The sequence below is a fragment of the Scomber japonicus genome, chromosome 9 (assembly GCF_027409825.1).
Source record: "Scomber japonicus isolate fScoJap1 chromosome 9, fScoJap1.pri, whole genome shotgun sequence".
NCBI classification, from domain to species: domain Eukaryota; kingdom Metazoa; phylum Chordata; class Actinopteri; order Scombriformes; family Scombridae; genus Scomber; species Scomber japonicus.
In genome coordinates, this window is record NC_070586.1 from 82,501 (window position 1) to 107,500 (window position 25,000).

A 25,000-nucleotide genomic window follows, 5' to 3' on the forward strand; every position below is an offset into this window, starting at 1 on the left:
TATACTGTAGTTACATGTATGTACTGTAGTTACATGTATGTACTGTAGTTACATGTATATACTGTAGTTACATGTATGTTACATGTATATACTGTAGTTACATGTATGTACTGTAGTTACATGTATGTACTGTAGTTACATGTATGTACTGTAGTTACATGTATGTACTGTAGTTACATGTATGTTACATGTATGTACTGTAGTTACATGTATGTTACATGTATGTACTGTAGTTACATGTATGTTACATGTATGTACTGTAGTTACATGTATGTACTGTAGTTACATGTATGTTACATGTATGTACTGTAGTTACATGTATGTTACATGTATGTACTGTAGTTACATGTATGTACTGTAGTTACATGTATGTTACATGTATGTACTGTAGTTACATGTATATACTGTAGTTACATGTATGTACTGTAGTTACATGTATGTACTGTAGTTACATGTATATACTGTAGTTACATGTATGTTACATGTATATACTGTAGTTACATGTATGTACTGTAGTTACATGTATGTACTGTAGTTACATGTATGTTACATGTATGTACTGTAGTTACATGTATATACTGTAGTTACATGTATGTACTGTAGTTACATGTATGTACTGTAGTTACATGTATGTTACATGTATGTACTGTAGTTACATGTATGTACTGTAGTTACATGTATGTACTGTAGTTACATGTATGTACTGTAGTTACATGTATGTTACATGTATGTACTGTAGTTACATGTATATACTGTAGTTACATGTATGTTACATGTATGTACTGTAGTTACATGTATATACTGTAGTTACATGTATATACTGTAGTTACATGTATGTACTGTAGTTACATGTATGTTACATGTATGTACTGTAGTTACATGTATATACTGTAGTTACATGTATATACTGTAGTTACATGTATATACTGTAGTTACATGTATATACTGTAGTTACATGTATGTACTGTAGTTACATGTATGTACTGTAGTTACATGTATATACTGTAGTTACATGTATATACTGTAGTTACATGTATGTACTGTAGTTACATGTATGTACTGTAGTTACATGTATATACTGTAGTTACATGTATATACTGTAGTTACATGTATATACTGTAGTTACATGTATATACTGTAGTTACATGTATATACTGTAGTTACATGTATATACTGTAGTTACATGTATGTACTGTAGTTACATGTATGTACTGTAGTTACATGTATGTTACATGTATGTACTGTAGTTACATGTATATACTGTAGTTACATGTATGTTACATGTATATACTGTAGTTACATGTATATACTGTAGTTACATGTATGTTACATGTATGTACTGTAGTTACATGTATATACTATAGTTACATGTATATACTGTAGTTACATGTATATACTGTAGTTACATGTATGTACTGTAGTTACATGTATATACTGTAGTTACATGTATGTACTGTAGTTACATGTATATACTGTAGTTACATGTATATACTGTAGTTACATGTATGTACTGTAGTTACATGTATATACTATAGTTACATGTATGTACTGTAGTTACATGTATGTACTATAGTTACATGTATGTACTGTAGTTACATGTATATACTGTAGTTACATGTATATACTGTAGTTACATGTATGTTACATGTATGTACTGTAGTTACATGTATATACTGTAGTTACATGTATGTTACATGTATGTACTGTAGTTACATGTATGTTACATGTATATACTGTAGTTACATGTATGTACTGTAGTTACATGTATGTTACATGTATGTACTGTAGTTACATGTATGTACTGTAGTTACATGTATGTACTGTAGTTACATGTATATACTGTAGTTACATGTATATACTGTAGTTACATGTATATACTGTAGTTACATGTATGTTACATGTATGTACTGTAGTTACATGTATGTTACATGTATATACTGTAGTTACATGTATATACTGTAGTTACATGTATGTTACATGTATGTACTGTAGTTACATGTATATACTGTAGTTACATGTATGTTACATGTATGTACTGTAGTTACATGTATGTTACATGTATATACTGTAGTTACATGTATGTACTGTAGTTACATGTATGTACTGTAGTTACATGTATGTTACATGTATGTACTGTAGTTACATGTATGTTACATGTATATACTGTAGTTACATGTATATACTGTAGTTACATGTATGTTACATGTATATACTGTAGTTACATGTATATACTGTAGTTACATGTATGTACTGTAGTTACATGTATGTACTGTAGTTACATGTATATACTGTAGTTACATGTATGTTACATGTATGTACTGTAGTTACATGTATGTACTGTAGTTACATGTATGTACTGTAGTTACATGTATATACTGTAGTTACATGTATGTACTGTAGTTACATGTATGTACTGTAGTTACATGTATGTTACATGTATGTACTGTAGTTACATGTATGTACTGTAGTTACATGTATGTACTGTAGTTACATGTATGTACTGTAGTTACATGTATGTTACATGTATGTACTGTAGTTACATGTATGTTACATGTATATACTGTAGTTACATGTATGTACTGTAGTTACATGTATGTACTGTAGTTACATGTATGTACTGTAGTTACATGTATGTTACATGTATGTACTGTAGTTACATGTATATACTGTAGTTACATGTATGTTACATGTATGTACTGTAGTTACATGTATATACTGTAGTTACATGTATATACTGTAGTTACATGTATGTACTGTAGTTACATGTATATACTGTAGTTACATGTATATACTGTAGTTACATGTATGTACTGTAGTTACATGTATGTACTGTAGTTACATGTATATACTGTAGTTACATGTATGTACTGTAGTTACATGTATGTACTGTAGTTACATGTATATACTATAGTTACATGTATGTACTGTAGTTACATGTATGTACTGTAGTTACATGTATATACTGTAGTTACATGTATGTACTGTAGTTACATGTATATACTGTAGTTACATGTATATACTGTAGTTACATGTATGTACTGTAGTTACATGTATGTACTGTAGTTACATGTATATACTGTAGTTACATGTATGTACTGTAGTTACATGTATGTACTGTAGTTACATGTATGTACTGTAGTTACATGTATGTACTGTAGTTACATGTATGTACTGTAGTTACATGTATATACTGTAGTTACATGTATATACTGTAGTTACATGTATGTACTGTAGTTACATGTATGTACTGTAGTTACATGTATGTACTGTAGTTACATGTATGTTACATGTATGTACTGTAGTTACATGTATGTACTGTAGTTACATGTATGTACTATAGTTACATGTATGTACTATAGTTACATGTATGTACTGTAGTTACATGTATGTACTGTAGTTACATGTATGTACTGTAGTTACATGTATGTACTGTAGTTACATGTATATACTGTAGTTACATGTATGTTACATGTATGTACTGTAGTTACATGTATGTTACATGTATGTACTGTAGTTACATGTATGTACTGTAGTTACATGTATGTACTGTAGTTACATGTATATACTGTAGTTACATGTATATACTGTAGTTACATGTATGTACTGTAGTTACATGTATGTACTGTAGTTACATGTATGTTACATGTATGTACTGTAGTTACATGTATGTACTGTAGTTACATGTATATACTGTAGTTACATGTATGTTACATGTATGTACTGTAGTTACATGTATGTACTGTAGTTACATGTATATACTGTAGTTACATGTATGTACTGTAGTTACATGTATGTACTGTAGTTACATGTATGTACTGTAGTTACATGTATGTTACATGTATATACTGTAGTTACATGTATATACTGTAGTTACATGTATGTACTGTAGTTACATGTATGTACTGTAGTTACATGTATATACTGTAGTTACATGTATATACTGTAGTTACATGTATATACTGTAGTTACATGTATGTACTGTAGTTACATGTATATACTGTAGTTACATGTATATACTGTAGTTACATGTATATACTGTAGTTACATGTATGTACTGTAGTTACATGTATATACTGTAGTTACATGTATGTACTGTAGTTACATGTATGTACTATAGTTACATGTATGTACTGTAGTTACATGTATATACTGTAGTTACATGTATATACTGTAGTTACATGTATGTACTGTAGTTACATGTATGTACTGTAGTTACATGTATGTACTGTAGTTACATGTATGTTACATGTATGTACTGTAGTTACATGTATGTACTGTAGTTACATGCATGTACTGTAGTTACATGTATGTACTGTAGTTACATGTATGTACTGTAGTTACATGTATGTACTGTAGTTACATGTATGTTACATGTATGTACTGTAGTTACATGTATATACTGTAGTTACATGTATGTTACATGTATGTACTGTAGTTACATGTATGTACTGTAGTTACATGTATATACTGTAGTTACATGTATGTTACATGTATGTACTGTAGTTACATGTATGTTACATGTATGTACTGTAGTTACATGTATGTACTGTAGTTACATGTATGTACTGTAGTTACATGTATGTTACATGTATGTACTGTAGTTACATGTATGTACTGTAGTTACATGTATGTACTGTAGTTACATGTATATACTGTAGTTACATGTATGTACTGTAGTTACATGTATGTACTGTAGTTACATGTATGTTACATGTATGTACTGTAGTTACATGTATGTACTGTAGTTACATGTATGTACTGTAGTTACATGTATGTTACATGTATGTACTGTAGTTACATGTATGTACTGTAGTTACATGTATGTACTGTAGTTACATGTATGTTACATGTATGTACTGTAGTTACATGTATGTACTGTAGTTACATGTATGTACTGTAGTTACATGTATGTACTATAGTTACATGTATGTACTGTAGTTACATGTATGTTACATGTATGTACTGTAGTTACATGTATATACTGTAGTTACATGTATGTTACATGTATGTACTGTAGTTACATGTATGTTACATGTATGTACTGTAGTTACATGTATGTACTGTAGTTACATGTATATACTGTAGTTACATGTATGTTACATGTATGTACTGTAGTTACATGTATGTACTGTAGTTACATGTATGTTACATGTATGTACTGTAGTTACATGTATGTTACATGTATGTACTGTAGTTACATGTATGTACTGTAGTTACATGTATATACTGTAGTTACATGTATGTTACATGTATGTACTGTAGTTACATGTATGTACTGTAGTTACATGTATGTACTGTAGTTACATGTATATACTGTAGTTACATGTATGTTACATGTATGTACTGTAGTTACATGTATGTTACATGTATATACTGTAGTTACATGTATATACTGTAGTTACATGTATGTTACATGTATGTACTGTAGTTACATGTATGTACTGTAGTTACATGTATGTACTGTAGTTACATGTATATACTGTAGTTACATGTATGTACTGTAGTTACATGTATATACTGTAGTTACATGTATGTACTGTAGTTACATGTATGTACTGTAGTTACATGTATATACTGTAGTTACATGTATGTACTGTAGTTACATGTATGTACTGTAGTTACATGTATATACTGTAGTTACATGTATATACTGTAGTTACATGTATGTACTATAGTTACATGTATGTACTGTAGTTACATGTATATACTGTAGTTACATGTATGTTACATGTATGTACTGTAGTTACATGTATGTTACATGTATATACTGTAGTTACATGTATGTACTGTAGTTACATGTATGTACTGTAGTTACATGTATGTTACATGTATGTACTGTAGTTACATGTATGTACTGTAGTTACATGTATGTACTGTAGTTACATGTATGTTACATGTATGTACTGTAGTTACATGTATGTACTGTAGTTACATGTATATACTGTAGTTACATGTATGTTACATGTATGTACTGTAGTTACATGTATGTACTGTAGTTACATGTATGTTACATGTATGTACTGTAGTTACATGTATGTTACATGTATGTACTGTAGTTACATGTATGTTACATGTATGTACTGTAGTTACATGTATGTACTGTAGTTACATGTATGTTACATGTATGTACTGTAGTTACATGTATATACTGTAGTTACATGTATGTTACATGTATGTACTGTAGTTACATGTATGTACTGTAGTTACATGTATGTACTGTAGTTACATGTATGTACTGTAGTTACATGTATGTTACATGTATGTACTGTAGTTACATGTATGTACTGTAGTTACATGTATGTACTGTAGTTACATGTATGTTACATGTATGTACTGTAGTTACATGTATATACTGTAGTTACATGTATGTACTGTAGTTACATGTATGTACTGTAGTTACATGTATGTTACATGTATGTACTGTAGTTACATGTATGTTACATGTATGTACTGTAGTTACATGTATGTACTGTAGTTACATGTATATACTGTAGTTACATGTATGTACTGTAGTTACATGTATGTTACATGTATGTACTGTAGTTACATGTATGTTACATGTATGTACTGTAGTTACATGTATATACTGTAGTTACATGTATATACTGTAGTTACATGTATGTTACATGTATGTACTGTAGTTACATGTATATACTGTAGTTACATGTATGTACTGTAGTTACATGTATGTACTGTAGTTACATGTATGTACTGTAGTTACATGTATGTTACATGTATGTACTGTAGTTACATGTATATACTGTAGTTACATGTATGTACTGTAGTTACATGTATGTACTGTAGTTACATGTATGTTACATGTATGTACTGTAGTTACATGTATGTTACATGTATGTACTGTAGTTACATGTATGTACTGTAGTTACATGTATGTACTGTAGTTACATGTATGTACTGTAGTTACATGTATGTACTGTAGTTACATGTATATACTGTAGTTACATGTATGTTACATGTATATACTGTAGTTACATGTATGTACTGTAGTTACATGTATGTTACATGTATATACTGTAGTTACATGTATGTACTGTAGTTACACGTATATACTGTAGTTACATGTATGTACTGTAGTTACATGTATGTACTGTAGTTACATGTATGTACTGTAGTTACATGTATGTACTGTAGTTACATGTATGTACTGTAGTTACATGTATGTTACATGTATGTACTGTAGTTACATGTATATACTGTAGTTACATGTATATACTGTAGTTACATGTATGTTACATGTATGTACTGTAGTTACATGTATGTACTGTAGTTACATGTATGTTACATGTATGTACTGTAGTTACATGTATATACTGTAGTTACATGTATGTTACATGTATGTACTGTAGTTACATGTATGTTACATGTATATACTGTAGTTACATGTATATACTGTAGTTACATGTATGTACTGTAGTTACATGTATGTACTGTAGTTACATGTATGTTACATGTATGTACTGTAGTTACATGTATATACTGTAGTTACATGTATGTACTGTAGTTACATGTATATACTGTAGTTACATGTATGTACTGTAGTTACATGTATGTTACATGTATGTACTGTAGTTACACGTATATACTGTAGTTACATGTATGTACTGTAGTTACATGTATGTTACATGTATATACTGTAGTTACATGTATGTACTGTAGTTACATGTATGTTACATGTATATACTGTAGTTACATGTATGTACTGTAGTTACATGTATGTACTGTAGTTACATGTATGTTACATGTATATACTGTAGTTACATGTATGTACTGTAGTTACATGTATGTACTGTAGTTACATGTATGTTACACGTATATACTGTAGTTACATGTATGTACTGTAGTTACATGTATGTACTGTAGTTACATTATATACTGTAGTTACATGTATGTTACATGTATGTACTGTAGTTACATGTATGTTACATGTATATACTATAGTTACATGTATGTACTGTAGTTACATGTATGTACTGTAGTTACATGTATATACTGTAGTTACATGTATGTACTGTAGTTACATGTATATACTGTAGTTACATGTATGTTACATGTATATACTATAGTTACATGTATGTACTGTAGTTACATGTATGTACTGTAGTTACATGTATATACTGTAGTTACATGTATGTACTGTAGTTACATGTATGTACTGTAGTTACATGTATGTTACATGTATGTACTGTAGTTACATGTATATACTGTAGTTACATGTATGTACTGTAGTTACATGTATATACCGTAGTTACATGTATATACTGTAGTTACATGTATGTACTGTAGTTACATGTATATACCGTAGTTACATGTATATACTGTAGTTACATGTATGTACTGTAGTTACATGTATGTACTGTAGTTACATGTATGTACTGTAGTTACATGTATGTTACATGTATATACTGTAGTTACATGTATGTACTGTAGTTACATGTATATACTGTAGTTACATGTATATACTGTAGTTACATGTATGTACTGTAGTTACATGTATGTTACATGTATGTACTGTAGTTACATGTATATACTGTAGTTACATGTATGTACTGTAGTTACATGTATGTACTGTAGTTACATGTATATACTGTAGTTACATGTATGTTACATGTATATACTGTAGTTACATGTATGTACTGTAGTTACATGTATATACTGTAGTTACATGTATGTTACATGTATGTACTGTAGTTACATGTATGTACTGTAGTTACATGTATGTACTGTAGTTACATGTATGTTACATGTATATACTGTAGTTACATGTATGTACTGTAGTTACATGTATGTTACATGTATGTACTGTAGTTACATGTATGTACTATAGTTACATGTATGTACTGTAGTTACATGTATGTACTGTAGTTACATGTATATACTGTAGTTACATGTATGTACTGTAGTTACATGTATGTACTGTAGTTACATGTATGTACTGTAGTTACATGTTGTACTGTAGTTACATGTATGTACTGTAGTTACATGTATATACTGTAGTTACATGTATGTACTGTAGTTACATGTATGTACTGTAGTTACATGTATGTTACATGTATGTACTGTAGTTACATGTATGTACTGTAGTTACATGTATATACTGTAGTTACATGTATGTTACATGTATGTACTGTAGTTACATGTATGTACTGTAGTTACATGTATATACTGTAGTTACATGTATGTACTGTAGTTACATGTATGTACTGTAGTTACATGTATATACTGTAGTTACATGTATATACTGTAGTTACATGTATATACTGTAGTTACATGTATGTACTGTAGTTACATGTATGTACTGTAGTTACATGTATGTACTGTAGTTACATGTATATACTGTAGTTACATGTATGTACTGTAGTTACATGTATGTACTGTAGTTACATGTATGTACTGTAGTTACATGTATGTTACATGTATATACTGTAGTTACATGTATATACTGTAGTTACATGTATATACTGTAGTTACATGTATATACTGTAGTTACATGTATGTATTGTAGTTACATGTATATACTGTAGTTACATGTATATACTGTAGTTACATGTATGTACTGTAGTTACATGTATGTACTGTAGTTACATGTATATACTGTAGTTACATGTATGTACTGTAGTTACATGTATGTACTGTAGTTACATGTATATACTGTAGTTACATGTATATACTGTAGTTACATGTATATACTGTAGTTACATGTATGTACTGTAGTTACATGTATATACTGTAGTTACATGTATGTACTGTAGTTACATGTATGTACTATAGTTACATGTATGTACTGTAGTTACATGTATGTTACATGTATGTACTGTAGTTACATGTATGTACTGTAGTTACATGTATGTTACATGTATGTACTGTAGTTACATGTATGTACTGTAGTTACATGCATGTACTGTAGTTACATGTATGTACTGTAGTTACATGTATGTACTGTAGTTACATGTATGTACTGTAGTTACATGTATGTTACATGTATGTACTGTAGTTACATGTATATACTGTAGTTACATGTATGTTACATGTATGTACTGTAGTTACATGTATGTACTGTAGTTACATGTATATACTGTAGTTACATGTATGTTACATGTATGTACTGTAGTTACATGTATGTTACATGTATGTACTGTAGTTACATGTATGTACTGTAGTTACATGTATGTACTGTAGTTACATGTATGTTACATGTATGTACTGTAGTTACATGTATGTACTGTAGTTACATGTATGTACTGTAGTTACATGTATATACTGTAGTTACATGTATGTACTGTAGTTACATGTATGTACTGTAGTTACATGTATGTTACATGTATGTACTGTAGTTACATGTATGTACTGTAGTTACATGTATGTACTGTAGTTACATGTATGTTACATGTATGTACTGTAGTTACATGTATGTACTGTAGTTACATGTATGTACTGTAGTTACATGTATGTTACATGTATGTACTGTAGTTACATGTATGTACTGTAGTTACATGTATGTACTGTAGTTACATGTATGTACTATAGTTACATGTATGTACTGTAGTTACATGTATGTTACATGTATGTACTGTAGTTACATGTATATACTGTAGTTACATGTATGTTACATGTATGTACTGTAGTTACATGTATGTTACATGTATGTACTGTAGTTACATGTATGTACTGTAGTTACATGTATATACTGTAGTTACATGTATGTTACATGTATGTACTGTAGTTACATGTATGTACTGTAGTTACATGTATGTTACATGTATGTACTGTAGTTACATGTATGTTACATGTATGTACTGTAGTTACATGTATGTACTGTAGTTACATGTATATACTGTAGTTACATGTATGTTACATGTATGTACTGTAGTTACATGTATGTACTGTAGTTACATGTATGTACTGTAGTTACATGTATATACTGTAGTTACATGTATGTTACATGTATGTACTGTAGTTACATGTATGTTACATGTATATACTGTAGTTACATGTATATACTGTAGTTACATGTATGTTACATGTATGTACTGTAGTTACATGTATATACTGTAGTTACATGTATGTACTGTAGTTACATGTATATACTGTAGTTACATGTATATACTGTAGTTACATGTATATACTGTAGTTACATGTATGTACTGTAGTTACATGTATATACTGTAGTTACATGTATGTACTGTAGTTACATGTATGTACTGTAGTTACATGTATATACTGTAGTTACATGTATGTACTGTAGTTACATGTATGTACTGTAGTTACATGTATATACTGTAGTTACATGTATATACTGTAGTTACATGTATGTACTATAGTTACATGTATGTACTGTAGTTACATGTATATACTGTAGTTACATGTATGTTACATGTATGTACTGTAGTTACATGTATGTTACATGTATATACTGTAGTTACATGTATGTACTGTAGTTACATGTATGTACTGTAGTTACATGTATGTTACATGTATGTACTGTAGTTACATGTATGTACTGTAGTTACATGTATGTACTGTAGTTACATGTATGTTACATGTATGTACTGTAGTTACATGTATATACTGTAGTTACATGTATGTTACATGTATGTACTGTAGTTACATGTATGTACTGTAGTTACATGTATGTTACATGTATGTACTGTAGTTACATGTATGTACTGTAGTTACATGTATGTACTGTAGTTACATGTATGTTACATGTATGTACTGTAGTTACATGTATGTACTGTAGTTACATGTATGTACTGTAGTTACATGTATATACTGTAGTTACATGTATGTACTGTAGTTACATGTATGTACTGTAGTTACATGTATGTTACATGTATGTACTGTAGTTACATGTATGTACTGTAGTTACATGTATGTACTGTAGTTACATGTATGTTACATGTATGTACTGTAGTTACATGTATGTACTGTAGTTACATGTATGTACTGTAGTTACATGTATGTTACATGTATGTACTGTAGTTACATGTATGTACTGTAGTTACATGTATGTACTGTAGTTACATGTATGTACTATAGTTACATGTATGTACTGTAGTTACATGTATGTTACATGTATGTACTGTAGTTACATGTATATACTGTAGTTACATGTATGTTACATGTATGTACTGTAGTTACATGTATGTTACATGTATGTACTGTAGTTACATGTATGTACTGTAGTTACATGTATATACTGTAGTTACATGTATGTTACATGTATGTACTGTAGTTACATGTATGTACTGTAGTTACATGTATGTTACATGTATGTACTGTAGTTACATGTATGTTACATGTATGTACTGTAGTTACATGTATGTACTGTAGTTACATGTATATACTGTAGTTACATGTATGTTACATGTATGTACTGTAGTTACATGTATGTACTGTAGTTACATGTATGTACTGTAGTTACATGTATATACTGTAGTTACATGTATGTTACATGTATGTACTGTAGTTACATGTATGTTACATGTATATACTGTAGTTACATGTATATACTGTAGTTACATGTATGTTACATGTATGTACTGTAGTTACATGTATATACTGTAGTTACATGTATGTACTGTAGTTACATGTATGTTACATGTATGTTACATGTATGTACTGTAGTTACATGTATATACTGTAGTTACATGTATGTACTGTAGTTACATGTATGTACTGTAGTTACATGTATATACTGTAGTTACATGTATATACTGTAGTTACATGTATATACTGTAGTTACATGTATGTACTGTAGTTACATGTATATACTGTAGTTACATGTATGTACTGTAGTTACATGTATGTTACATGTATGTACTGTAGTTACATGTATGTACTGTAGTTACATGTATGTACTGTAGTTACATGTATATACTGTAGTTACATGTATGTACTGTAGTTACATGTATGTACTGTAGTTACATGTATATACTGTAGTTACATGTATATACTGTAGTTACATGTATGTACTATAGTTACATGTATGTACTGTAGTTACATGTATATACTGTAGTTACATGTATGTTACATGTATGTACTGTAGTTACATGTATGTTACATGTATATACTGTAGTTACATGTATGTACTGTAGTTACATGTATGTACTGTAGTTACATGTATGTTACATGTATGTTACATGTATATACTGTAGTTACATGTATGTACTGTAGTTACATGTATGTTACATGTATATACTGTAGTTACATGTATGTACTGTAGTTACATGTATGTACTGTAGTTACATGTATGTTACATGTATGTACTGTAGTTACATGTATATACTGTAGTTACATGTATGTTACATGTATGTACTGTAGTTACATGTATGTACTGTAGTTACATGTATGTTACATGTATGTACTGTAGTTACATGTATGTTACATGTATGTACTGTAGTTACATGTATGTTACATGTATGTACTGTAGTTACATGTATGTACTGTAGTTACATGTATGTTACATGTATGTACTGTAGTTACATGTATATACTGTAGTTACATGTATGTTACATGTATGTACTGTAGTTACATGTATGTACTGTAGTTACATGTATGTACTGTAGTTACATGTATGTACTGTAGTTACATGTATGTTACATGTATGTACTGTAGTTACATGTATGTACTGTAGTTACATGTATGTTACATGTATGTACTGTAGTTACATGTATATACTGTAGTTACATGTATGTACTGTAGTTACATGTATGTACTGTAGTTACATGTATGTTACATGTATGTACTGTAGTTACATGTATGTACTGTAGTTACATGTATGTACTGTAGTTACATGTATGTACTGTAGTTACATGTATATACTGTAGTTACATGTATGTACTGTAGTTACATGTATGTTACATGTATGTACTGTAGTTACATGTATGTTACATGTATGTACTGTAGTTACATGTATATACTGTAGTTACATGTATATACTGTAGTTACATGTATGTTACATGTATGTGCTGTAGTTACATGTATATACTGTAGTTACATGTATGTACTGTAGTTACATGTATGTACTGTAGTTACATGTATGTACTGTAGTTACATGTATGTACTGTAGTTACATGTATGTACTGTAGTTACATGTATGTTACATGTATGTACTGTTGTTACATGTATATACTGTAGTTACATGTATGTACTGTAGTTACATGTATGTACTGTAGTTACATGTATGTTACATGTATGTACTGTAGTTACATGTATGTTACATGTATGTACTGTAGTTACATGTATGTACTGTAGTTACATGTATGTACTGTAGTTACATGTATATACTGTAGTTACATGTATGTTACATGTATATACTGTAGTTACATGTATGTACTGTAGTTACATGTATGTTACATGTATATACTGTAGTTACATGTATGTACTGTAGTTACACGTATATACTGTAGTTACATGTATGTACTGTAGTTACATGTATGTACTGTAGTTACATGTATGTTACATGTATGTACTGTAGTTACATGTATATACTGTAGTTACATGTATGTACTGTAGTTACATGTATGTACTGTAGTTACATGTATGTTACATGTATGTACTGTAGTTACATGTATATACTGTAGTTACATGTATATACTGTAGTTACATGTATGTTACATGTATGTACTGTAGTTACATGTATGTACTGTAGTTACATGTATGTTACATGTATGTACTGTAGTTACATGTATGTACTGTAGTTACATGTATGTTACATGTATGTACTGTAGTTACATGTATGTACTGTAGTTACATGTATGTTACATGTATATACTGTAGTTACATGTATGTACTGTAGTTACATGTATGTTACATGTATGTACTGTAGTTACATGTATATACTGTAGTTACATGTATGTTACATGTATGTACTATAGTTACATGTATGTACTGTAGTTACATGTATGTACTGTAGTTACATGTATGTACTGTAGTTACATGTATATACTGTAGTTACATGTATGTACTGTAGTTACATGTATGTACTGTAGTTACATGTATGTTACATGTATGTACTGTAGTTACATGTATATACTGTAGTTACATGTATATACTGTAGTTACATGTATATACTGTAGTTACATGTATATACTGTAGTTACATGTATGTACTGTAGTTACATGTATATACTGTAGTTACATGTATATACTGTAGTTACATGTATATACTGTAGTTACATGTATGTACTGTAGTTACATGTATGTTACATGTATGTACTATAGTTACATGTATGTACTGTAGTTACATGTATATACTGTAGTTACATGTATGTACTGTAGTTACATGTATGTACTGTAGTTACATGTATGTTACATGTATGTACTGTAGTTACATGTATATACTGTAGTTACATGTATGTACTGTAGTTACATGTATATACTGTAGTTACATGTATGTACTGTAGTTACATGTATGTTACATGTATGTACTGTAGTTACACGTATATACTGTAGTTACATGTATGTACTGTAGTTACATGTATGTTACATGTATATACTGTAGTTACATGTATGTACTGTAGTTACATGTATGTTACATGTATATACTGTAGTTACACGTATATACTGTAGTTACATGTATGTACTGTAGTTACATGTATGTACTGTAGTTACATTATATACTGTAGTTACATGTATGTTACATGTATGTACTGTAGTTACATGTATGTACTGTAGTTACATGTATGTTACATGTATATACTATAGTTACATGTATGTACTGTAGTTACATGTATGTACTGTAGTTACATGTATATACTGTAGTTACATGTATGTACTGTAGTTACATGTATATACTGTAGTTACATGTATGTTACATGTATATACTATAGTTACATGTATGTACTGTAGTTACATGTATATACTGTAGTTACATGTATGTACTGTAGTTACATGTATGTACTGTAGTTACATGTATGTTACATGTATGTACTGTAGTTACATGTATATACTGTAGTTACATGTATGTACTGTAGTTACATGTATGTTACATGTATGTACTGTAGTTACATGTATATACTGTAGTTACATGTATATACCGTAGTTACATGTATATACTGTAGTTACATGTATGTACTGTAGTTACATGTATATACCGTAGTTACATGTATATACTGTAGTTACATGTATGTACTGTAGTTACATGTATGTACTGTAGTTACATGTATGTACTGTAGTTACATGTATGTTACATGTATATACTGTAGTTACATGTATGTACTGTAGTTACATGTATATACTGTAGTTACATGTATATACTGTAGTTACATGTATGTACTGTAGTTACATGTATGTTACATGTATGTACTGTAGTTACATGTATATACTGTAGTTACATGTATGTACTGTAGTTACATGTATGTACTGTAGTTACATGTATATACTGTAGTTACATGTATGTTACATGTATATACTGTAGTTACATGTATGTACTGTAGTTACATGTATATACTGTAGTTACATGTATGTTACATGTATGTACTGTAGTTACATGTATGTACTGTAGTTACATGTATGTACTGTAGTTACATGTATGTTACATGTATATACTGTAGTTACATGTATGTACTGTAGTTACATGTATGTTACATGTATGTACTGTAGTTACATGTATGTACTATAGTTACATGTATGTACTGTAGTTACATGTATGTACTGTAGTTACATGTATATACTGTAGTTACATGTATGTACTGTAGTTACATGTATGTACTGTAGTTACATGTATGTACTGTAGTTACATGTTGTACTGTAGTTACATGTATGTACTGTAGTTACATGTATGTTACATGTATATACTGTAGTTACATGTAACTACAGTATATACATGTAACATACATGTATATACTGTAGTTACATGTATGTACTGTAGTTACATGTATGTTACATGTATGTACTGTAGTTACATGTATGTTACATGTATGTACTGTAGTTACATGTATGTACTATAGTTACATGTATGTACTGTAGTTACATGTATGTACTGTAGTTACATGTATATACTGTAGTTACATGTATGTACTGTAGTTACATGTATGTACTGTAGTTACATGTTGTACTGTAGTTACATGTATGTACTGTAGTTACATGTATGTTACATGTATGTACTGTAGTTACATGTTGTACTGTAGTTACATGTATATACTGTAGTTACATGTATGTTACATGTATGTACTGTAGTTACATGTATGTACTGTAGTTACATGTATATACTGTAGTTACATGTATGTACTGTAGTTACATGTATGTACTGTAGTTACATGTATGTTACATGTATGTTACATGTATGTACTGTAGTTACATGTATGTATTGTAGTTACATGTATGTACTGTAGTTACATGTATATACTGTAGTTACATGTATGTACTGTAGTTACATGTATGTTACATGTATGTTACATGTATGTACTGTAGTTACATGTATGTACTGTAGTTACATGTATGTTACATGTATGTACTGTAGTTACATGTATGTACTGTAGTTACATGTATGTTACATGTATGTACTGTAGTTACATGTATGTACTGTAGTTACATGTATGTACTGTAGTTACATGTATGTACTGTAGTTACATGTATGTTACATGTATGTACTGTAGTTACATGTATGTACTGTAGTTACATGTATGTACTGTAGTTACATGTATGTTACATGTATGTTACATGTATGTTGTACCTCTGCTCTCTCTCTCTCTGGATCTCTTGGTTGATGTTGTTGATTCTGGTTTGAAGTTTCTTGCGTCGTTGTTCTGGAGGAAGATGGCTGCAGTCTGCAGGACCGGATCCCTGAGAACCAACACACGTATGTTCCACATAGCGTCATGTATGTTCTACACAGGGTCATGTATGTTCTACATAGCGTCATGTATGTTCTACACAGCGTCATGTATGTTCTACACAGCGTCATGTGACATCATGTATGTTCTACACAGCGTCATGTGACGTCATGTATGTTCTACACAGCATCATGTATGTTCTACACAGCGTCATGTGACATCATGTATGTTCTACACAGCATCATGTATGTTCTACACAGGGTCATGTGACATCATGTATGTTCTACACAGCGTCATGTGACATCATGTATGTTCTACACAGCATCATGTATGTTCTACACAGCGTCATGTGACATCATGTATGTTCTACACAGTGTCATGTGACGTCATGTATGTTCTACACAGGGTCATGTGACTTCATGTATGTTCTACACAGGGTCACGTATGTTCTACACAGTGTCATGTGACGTCATGTATGTTCTACACAGCATCATGTATGTTCTACACAGCGTCATGTGACATCATGTATGTTCTACACAGGGTCATGTATGTTCTACACAGGGTCATGTATGTTCTACACAGCGTCATGTGACGTCATGTATGTTCTACACAGGGTCATGTGACATCATGTATGTTCTACACAGGGTCATGTATGTTCTACACAGCGTCATGTATGTTCTACACAGGGTCATGTGACATCATGTATGTTCTATACAGGGTCACGTATGTTCTACACAGCGTCATGTGACGTCATGTATGTTCTACACAGGGTCATGTATGTTCTACACAGCATCATGTATGTTCTACACAGCGTCATGTGACATCATGTATGTTCTACACAGTGTCATGTGACGTCATGTATGTTCTACACAGGGTCATGTGACTTCATGTATGTTCTACACAGGGTCACGTATGTTCTACACAGTGTCATGTGACGTCATGTATGTTCTACACAGGGTCATGTGACGTCATGTATGTTCTACACAGCGTCATGTGACATCATGTATGTTCTACACAGGGTCATGTATGTTCTACACAGGGTCACGTATGTTCTACACAGCGTCATGTGACGTCATGTATGTTCTACACAGGGTCATGTGACATCATGTATGTTCTATACAGGGTCACGTATGTTCTACACAGCATCATGTATGTTCTACACAGGGTCATGTGACGTCATGTATGTTCTACACAGCGTCATGTGACGTCATGTATGTTCTACACAGGGTCATGTATGTTCTACACAGGGTCATGTATGTTCTACACAGCGTCATGTGACGTCATGTATGTTCTACACAGGGTCATGTGACATCATGTATGTTCTACACAGGGTCATGTATGTTCTACACAGCGTCATGTATGTTCTACACAGGGTCATGTGACATCATGTATGTTCTATACAGGGTCACGTATGTTCTACACAGCATCATGTATGTTCTACACAGCGTCATGTGACATCATGTATGTTCTACACAGGGTCACGTATGTTCTACACAGGGTCATGTATGTTCTACACAGGGTCATGTGACATCATGTATGTTCTACACAGGGTCATGTATGTTCTACACAGGGTCATGTGACATCATGTATGTTCTACACAGGGTCATGTATGTTCTACACAGGGTCATGTATGTTCTACACAGGGTCATGTATGTTCTACACAGGGTCATGTGACATCATGTATGTTCTACACAGGGTCATGTGACATCATGTATGTTCTACACAGGGTCATGTATGTTCTACACAGGGTCATGTATGTTCTACACAGGGTCATGTATGTTCTACACAGGGTCATGTATGTTCTACACAGGGTCACGTATGTTCTACACAGGGTCATGTATGTTCTACACAGGGTCATGTGACGTCATGTATGTTCTACACAGGGTCATGTGACGTCATGTATGTTCTACACAGGGTCATGTATGTTCTACACAGGGTCATGTGACATCATGTATGTTCTACACAGGGTCATGTGACGTCATGTATGTTCTACACAGCATCATGTATGTTCTACACAGGGTCATGTGACGTCATGTATGTTCTACACAGGGTCATGTATGTTCTACACAGGGTCATGTGACGTCATGTATGTTCTACACAGGGTCATGTGACGTCATGTATGTTCTACACAGGGTCATGTGACGTCATGTATGTTCTACACAGCATCATGTATGTTCTACACAGGGTCATGTGACGTCATGTATGTTCTACACAGGGTCATGTATGTTCTACACAGGGTCATGTGACGTCATGTATGTTCTACACAGGGTCATGTGACTTCATGTATGTTCTACACAGGGTCATGTGACATCATGTATGTTCTACACAGGGTCATGTGACGTCATGTATGTTCTACACAGCGTCATGTATGTTCTACACAGGGTCATGTGACGTCATGTATGTTCTACACAGCGTCATGTATGTTCTACACAGCGTCATGTGACGTCATGTATGTTCTACACAGGGTCATGTATGTTCTACACAGGGTCATGTATGCTCTACACAGCGTCATGTATGTTCTACACAGGGTCATGTGACATCATGTATGTTCTACACAGGGTCATGTGACATCATGTATGTTCTACACAGTGTCATGTGACGTCATGTATGTTCTACACAGCGTCATGTGACGTCATGTATGTTCTACACAGCGTCATGTGACGTCATGTATGTTCTACACAGGGTCATGTATGTTCTACACAGGGTCATGTGACGTCATGCGTGTTGTGGTACTGACCAGTTTGAGTGACAGCTGATCCATCAGAGCGGAGCATGAAAGAAAAACAGTTTAAGGTTACCATGGCAACAAGAGGGTTAGGGTTAGGGATGTGTATTTTCTGTGTGTAGTTGTGTAGTGTGAGTAGTGTGTGTAGTAGTGTGTAGTGTGTGTAGTGCGTAGTGTGTGTAGTGTGTGTAGTGCGTGTAGTAGTGTGTAGTGTGTGTAGTGTGTAGTTGTGTGTAGTTGTGTAGTGTGTAGTTGTGTATAGTGTGTAGTTGTGTGTAGTAGTGTGTAGTGTGTAGTGTGTGTACTTGTGTAGTGTGTAGTAGTGTGTAGTGTGTGTACTTGTGTGTAGTTGTGTAGTGTGTGTAGTGTGTAGTTGTATAGTGTGTGTAGTTGTGTGTAGTGTGTGTAGTGTGTAGTTGTGTGTGTAGTTGTGTAGTGTGTGTAGTTGTGTATAGTGTGTATAGTGTGTGTAGTGTGTGTAGTGTGTAGTTGTGTAGCGTGTAGTGTGTGTAGTGTGTGTAGTTGTGTAGTTGTGTAGTGTGTAGTTGTGTATAGTGTGTGTATAGTGTGTAGTTGTGTGTAGTGTGTAGTTGTGTAGTGTGTGTAGTTGTGTGTACCCCTCTCTTCAGGCTGCGGAGACACTGCTTCCTGTGTAGTGTCTGTAGTGTGTAGTTGAGTAGCGTGTAGTGTGTGTAGTTGTGTGTAGTGTGTGTAGTTGTGTAGTGTGTAGTTGTGTATAGTGTGTAGTTGTGTATAGTGTGTAGTTGTGTATAGTGTGTAGTTGTGTGTACCCCTCTCTTCAGGCTGCGGAGACACTGCTTCCTGGTTCTGGATCCAGACGTCATGAGGTCATTGAGCCGCTGTGTGATTGGCTCTCTGGACGCTGGGGGCGGGGACTGAGCCATTCCCCCAGGTGAGGGAGAGGTGGGGGGGGGAGGAGGGGGTTGCCGTGGAGACGACAGAAGGGTCAACAGCTGGAGAGAGAGAGAGGTCAAAGGTCATCGAACTAATGATCAATAAATCTGTGTGTGTGTGTGTGTGAATGTGTGTGTATGTGTGTGTGTATGGTGTGTGTGTGTGTGTGTGTGTGTGTGTGTGTGTGTGTATGTGTGTGTGTGTATGGTGTGTGTATGGTGTGTGTGTGTGTGTGTGTGTGTGTGTGTGTGTGTGTGTGTATGTGTGTGTGTGTGTGTGTGTGTGTGTATGGTGTGTGTATGGTGTGTGTGTGTGTGTGTGTGTGTGTGTGTGTGTATGTGTGTGTGTGTGTGTGTGTGTGTGTGTATGTGTGTGTGTGTGTGTGTGAGTGTGTGTGTGTGTGTGTGTGTGTGTGTGTGTGTGTATGTATATGTGTGTGTGTGTGTGTGTGTGTGTGTGTGTGTGTGTGTGTGTGTGTGTGTGTGTGTGTACCTTGTTCTTACGGATGAAGGGCCACAGCTTGCGGCTGTGTCTCCGCCCCTCGGTGCGGTTGTCAAGGTAACTGGACTCAGAGATGCTTCGCCTCATGGCGGCGCTGTAGTCCTCAAACTCTACGTCACCGGGGGGGTCGAAGCCCGACTTATACACCTCCACCACCTGGAGGGTGTCCTGCACACACACACACACACACACACACACACACACACACACACACACACACACACATACACACACACACATACACATACACACACACACACACACATACACACACACAGACACACACACACACACACACACACATACACACACACACACACACACACACACACACACATACACACACACACACACACACAGACACACACACACACATACCCACACACACACACACACACATACACACACACACACCCATTTAACAAAGTGTGTTCTGTAGCGTGTTCTGTGTTCTGTAGCGTGTTCTGTAGCGTGTTCTGCAGCGTGTTCTGTAGCGTGTTCTGCAGCGTGTTCTGTAGCGTGTTCTGTGTTCTGCAGCGTGTTCTGTAGCGTGTTCTGCAGCGTGTTCTGTAGCGTGTTCTGCAGCGTGTTCTGCAGCGTGTTCTGTGTTCTAGGTTCTGTGTTCTAGGTTCTCACCATCCTCGGCTGGATGCTCTCTGCTGCGTCCATCATGGCGTCTAAACAGCGACCGACGACAGGAAGGAACTTCCTCTCGGCCTCCGCAGAACATCGCATCGCATCTCCGATCCTCTCGATACGCCGTTCCTCCATGTCCTGGATACGCTGCACACACACACACACACACACACACACACACACACACACACACACACACACACACACACACACACAGCTGGTATATAACTGGTAACATTTTATTATATTTATATTCTACATGATAGAACAGTAACAGTCTCTCTGGTACCAGTTATATACCCTCTCTCTGGAGCTGGTGGATGTTAGACACCTTCCACTCCTCCATCATGACATCATGGAGCTGGTGGATGTTAGACACCTCCCACTCCTCCATCATGACATCATGGAGCTGGTGGATGTTAGACACCTCCCACTCCTCCATCATGACATCATGGAGCTGGTGGATGTTAGACACCTTCCACTCCTCCATCATAGAGCTGGTGGATGTTAGACACCTTCCACTCCTCCATCACGGAGCTGGTGGATGTTAGACACCTTCCACTCCTCCATCATGGAGCTGGTGGATGTTAGACACCTTCCACTCCTCCATCATGGAGCTGGTGGATGTTAGACACCTTCCACTCCTCCATCATGACATCATGGAGCTGGTGGATGTTAGACACCTCCCACTCCTCCATCATGACATCATGGAGCTGGTGGATGTTAGACACCTTCCACTCCTCCATCATGACATCATGGAGCTGGTGGATGTTAGACACCTTCCACTCCTCCATCACGGAGCTGGTGGATGTTAGACACCTTCCACTCCTCCATCATGGAGCTGGTGGATGTTAGACACCTTCCACTCCTCCATCATGGAGCTGGTGGATGTTAGACACCTTCCACTCCTCCATCATGGAGCTGGTGGATGTTAGACACCTTCCACTCCTCCATCATGGAGCTGGTGGATGTTAGACACCTTCCACTCCTCCATCACGGAGCTGGTGGATGTTAGACACCTTCCACTCCTCCATCAGGACCTCATGGAGCTGGTGGATGTTAGACACCTTCCACTCCTCCATCATGGAGCTGGTGGATGTTAGACACCTTCCACTCCTCCATCAGGACCTCATGGAGCTGGTGGATGTTAGACACCTTCCACTCCTCCATCATGACCTCATGGAGCTGGTGGATGTTAGACACCTTCCACTCCTCCATCATGGAGCTGGTGGATGTTAGACACCTTCCACTCCTCCATCATGGAGCTGGTGGATGTTAGACACCTTCCACTCCTCCATCAGGACCTCATGGAGCTGGTGGATGTTAGACACCTTCCACTCCTCCATCAGGACCTCATGGAGATGGTGGATGTTAGACACCTTCCACTCCTCCATCATGGAGCTGGTGGATGTTAGACACCTTCCACTCCTCCATCAGGACCTCATGGAGCTGGTGGATGTTAGACACCTTCCACTCCTCCATCAGGACCTCATGGAGATGGTGGATGTTAGACACCTTCCACTCCTCCATCATGGAGCTGGTGGATGTTAGACACCTTCCACTCCTCCATCATGGAGCTGGTGGATGTTAGACACCTTCCACTCCTCCATCATGGAGCTGGTGGATGTTAGACACCTCCCACTCCTCCATCATGACATCATGGAGCTGGTGGATGTTAGACACCTTCCACTCCTCCATCATGACATCATGGAGCTGGTGGATGTTAGACACCTTCCACTCCTCCATCATGACATCATGGAGCTGGTGGATGTTAGACACCTTCCACTCCTCCATCATGGAGCTGGTGGATGTTAGACACCTTCCACTCCTCCATCATGGAGCTGGTGGATGTTAGACACCTTCCACTCCTCCATCACGGAGCTGGTGGATGTTAGACACCTTCCACTCCTCCATCAGGACCTCATGGAGCTGGTGGATGTTAGACACCTTCCACTCCTCCATCATGACCTCATGGAGCTGGTGGATGTTAGACACCTTCCACTCCTCCATCATGGAGCTGGTGGATGTTAGACACCTTCCACTCCTCCATCAGGACCTCATGGAGCTGGTGGATGTTAGACACCTTCCACTCCTCCATCATGACCTCATGGAGCTGGTGGATGTTAGACACCTTCCACTCCTCCATCATGGAGCTGGTGGATGTTAGACACCTTCCACTCCTCCATCATGGAGCTGGTGGATGTTAGACACCTTCCACTCCTCCATCAGGACCTCATGGAGCTGGTGGATGTTAGACACCTTCCACTCCTCCATCAGGACCTCATGGAGATGGTGGATGTTAGACACCTTCCACTCCTCCATCATGGAGCTGGTGGATGTTAGACACCTTCCACTCCTCCATCACGGAGCTGGTGGATGTTAGACAACTTCCACTCCTCCATCATGACCTCATGGAGCTGGTGGATGTT

At 34.8% G+C, this 25,000-nt stretch overlaps 1 protein-coding gene across 1 annotated transcript in view; it reads right to left on the bottom strand.

Annotated features, from left to right (window-relative positions):
* fnbp1a (formin binding protein 1a) overlaps window positions 1–25,000 on the bottom strand; it is a 57,943-nt gene that overhangs the window by 12,486 nt on the left and 20,457 nt on the right. The window contains 5 exon segments of the mRNA XM_053325868.1: window positions 17,695–17,804; window positions 20,532–20,546; window positions 21,311–21,493; window positions 21,927–22,103; window positions 22,572–22,718. Coding sequence (XP_053181843.1) covers window positions 17,695–17,804; window positions 20,532–20,546; window positions 21,311–21,493; window positions 21,927–22,103; window positions 22,572–22,718 — 632 coding nt within the window.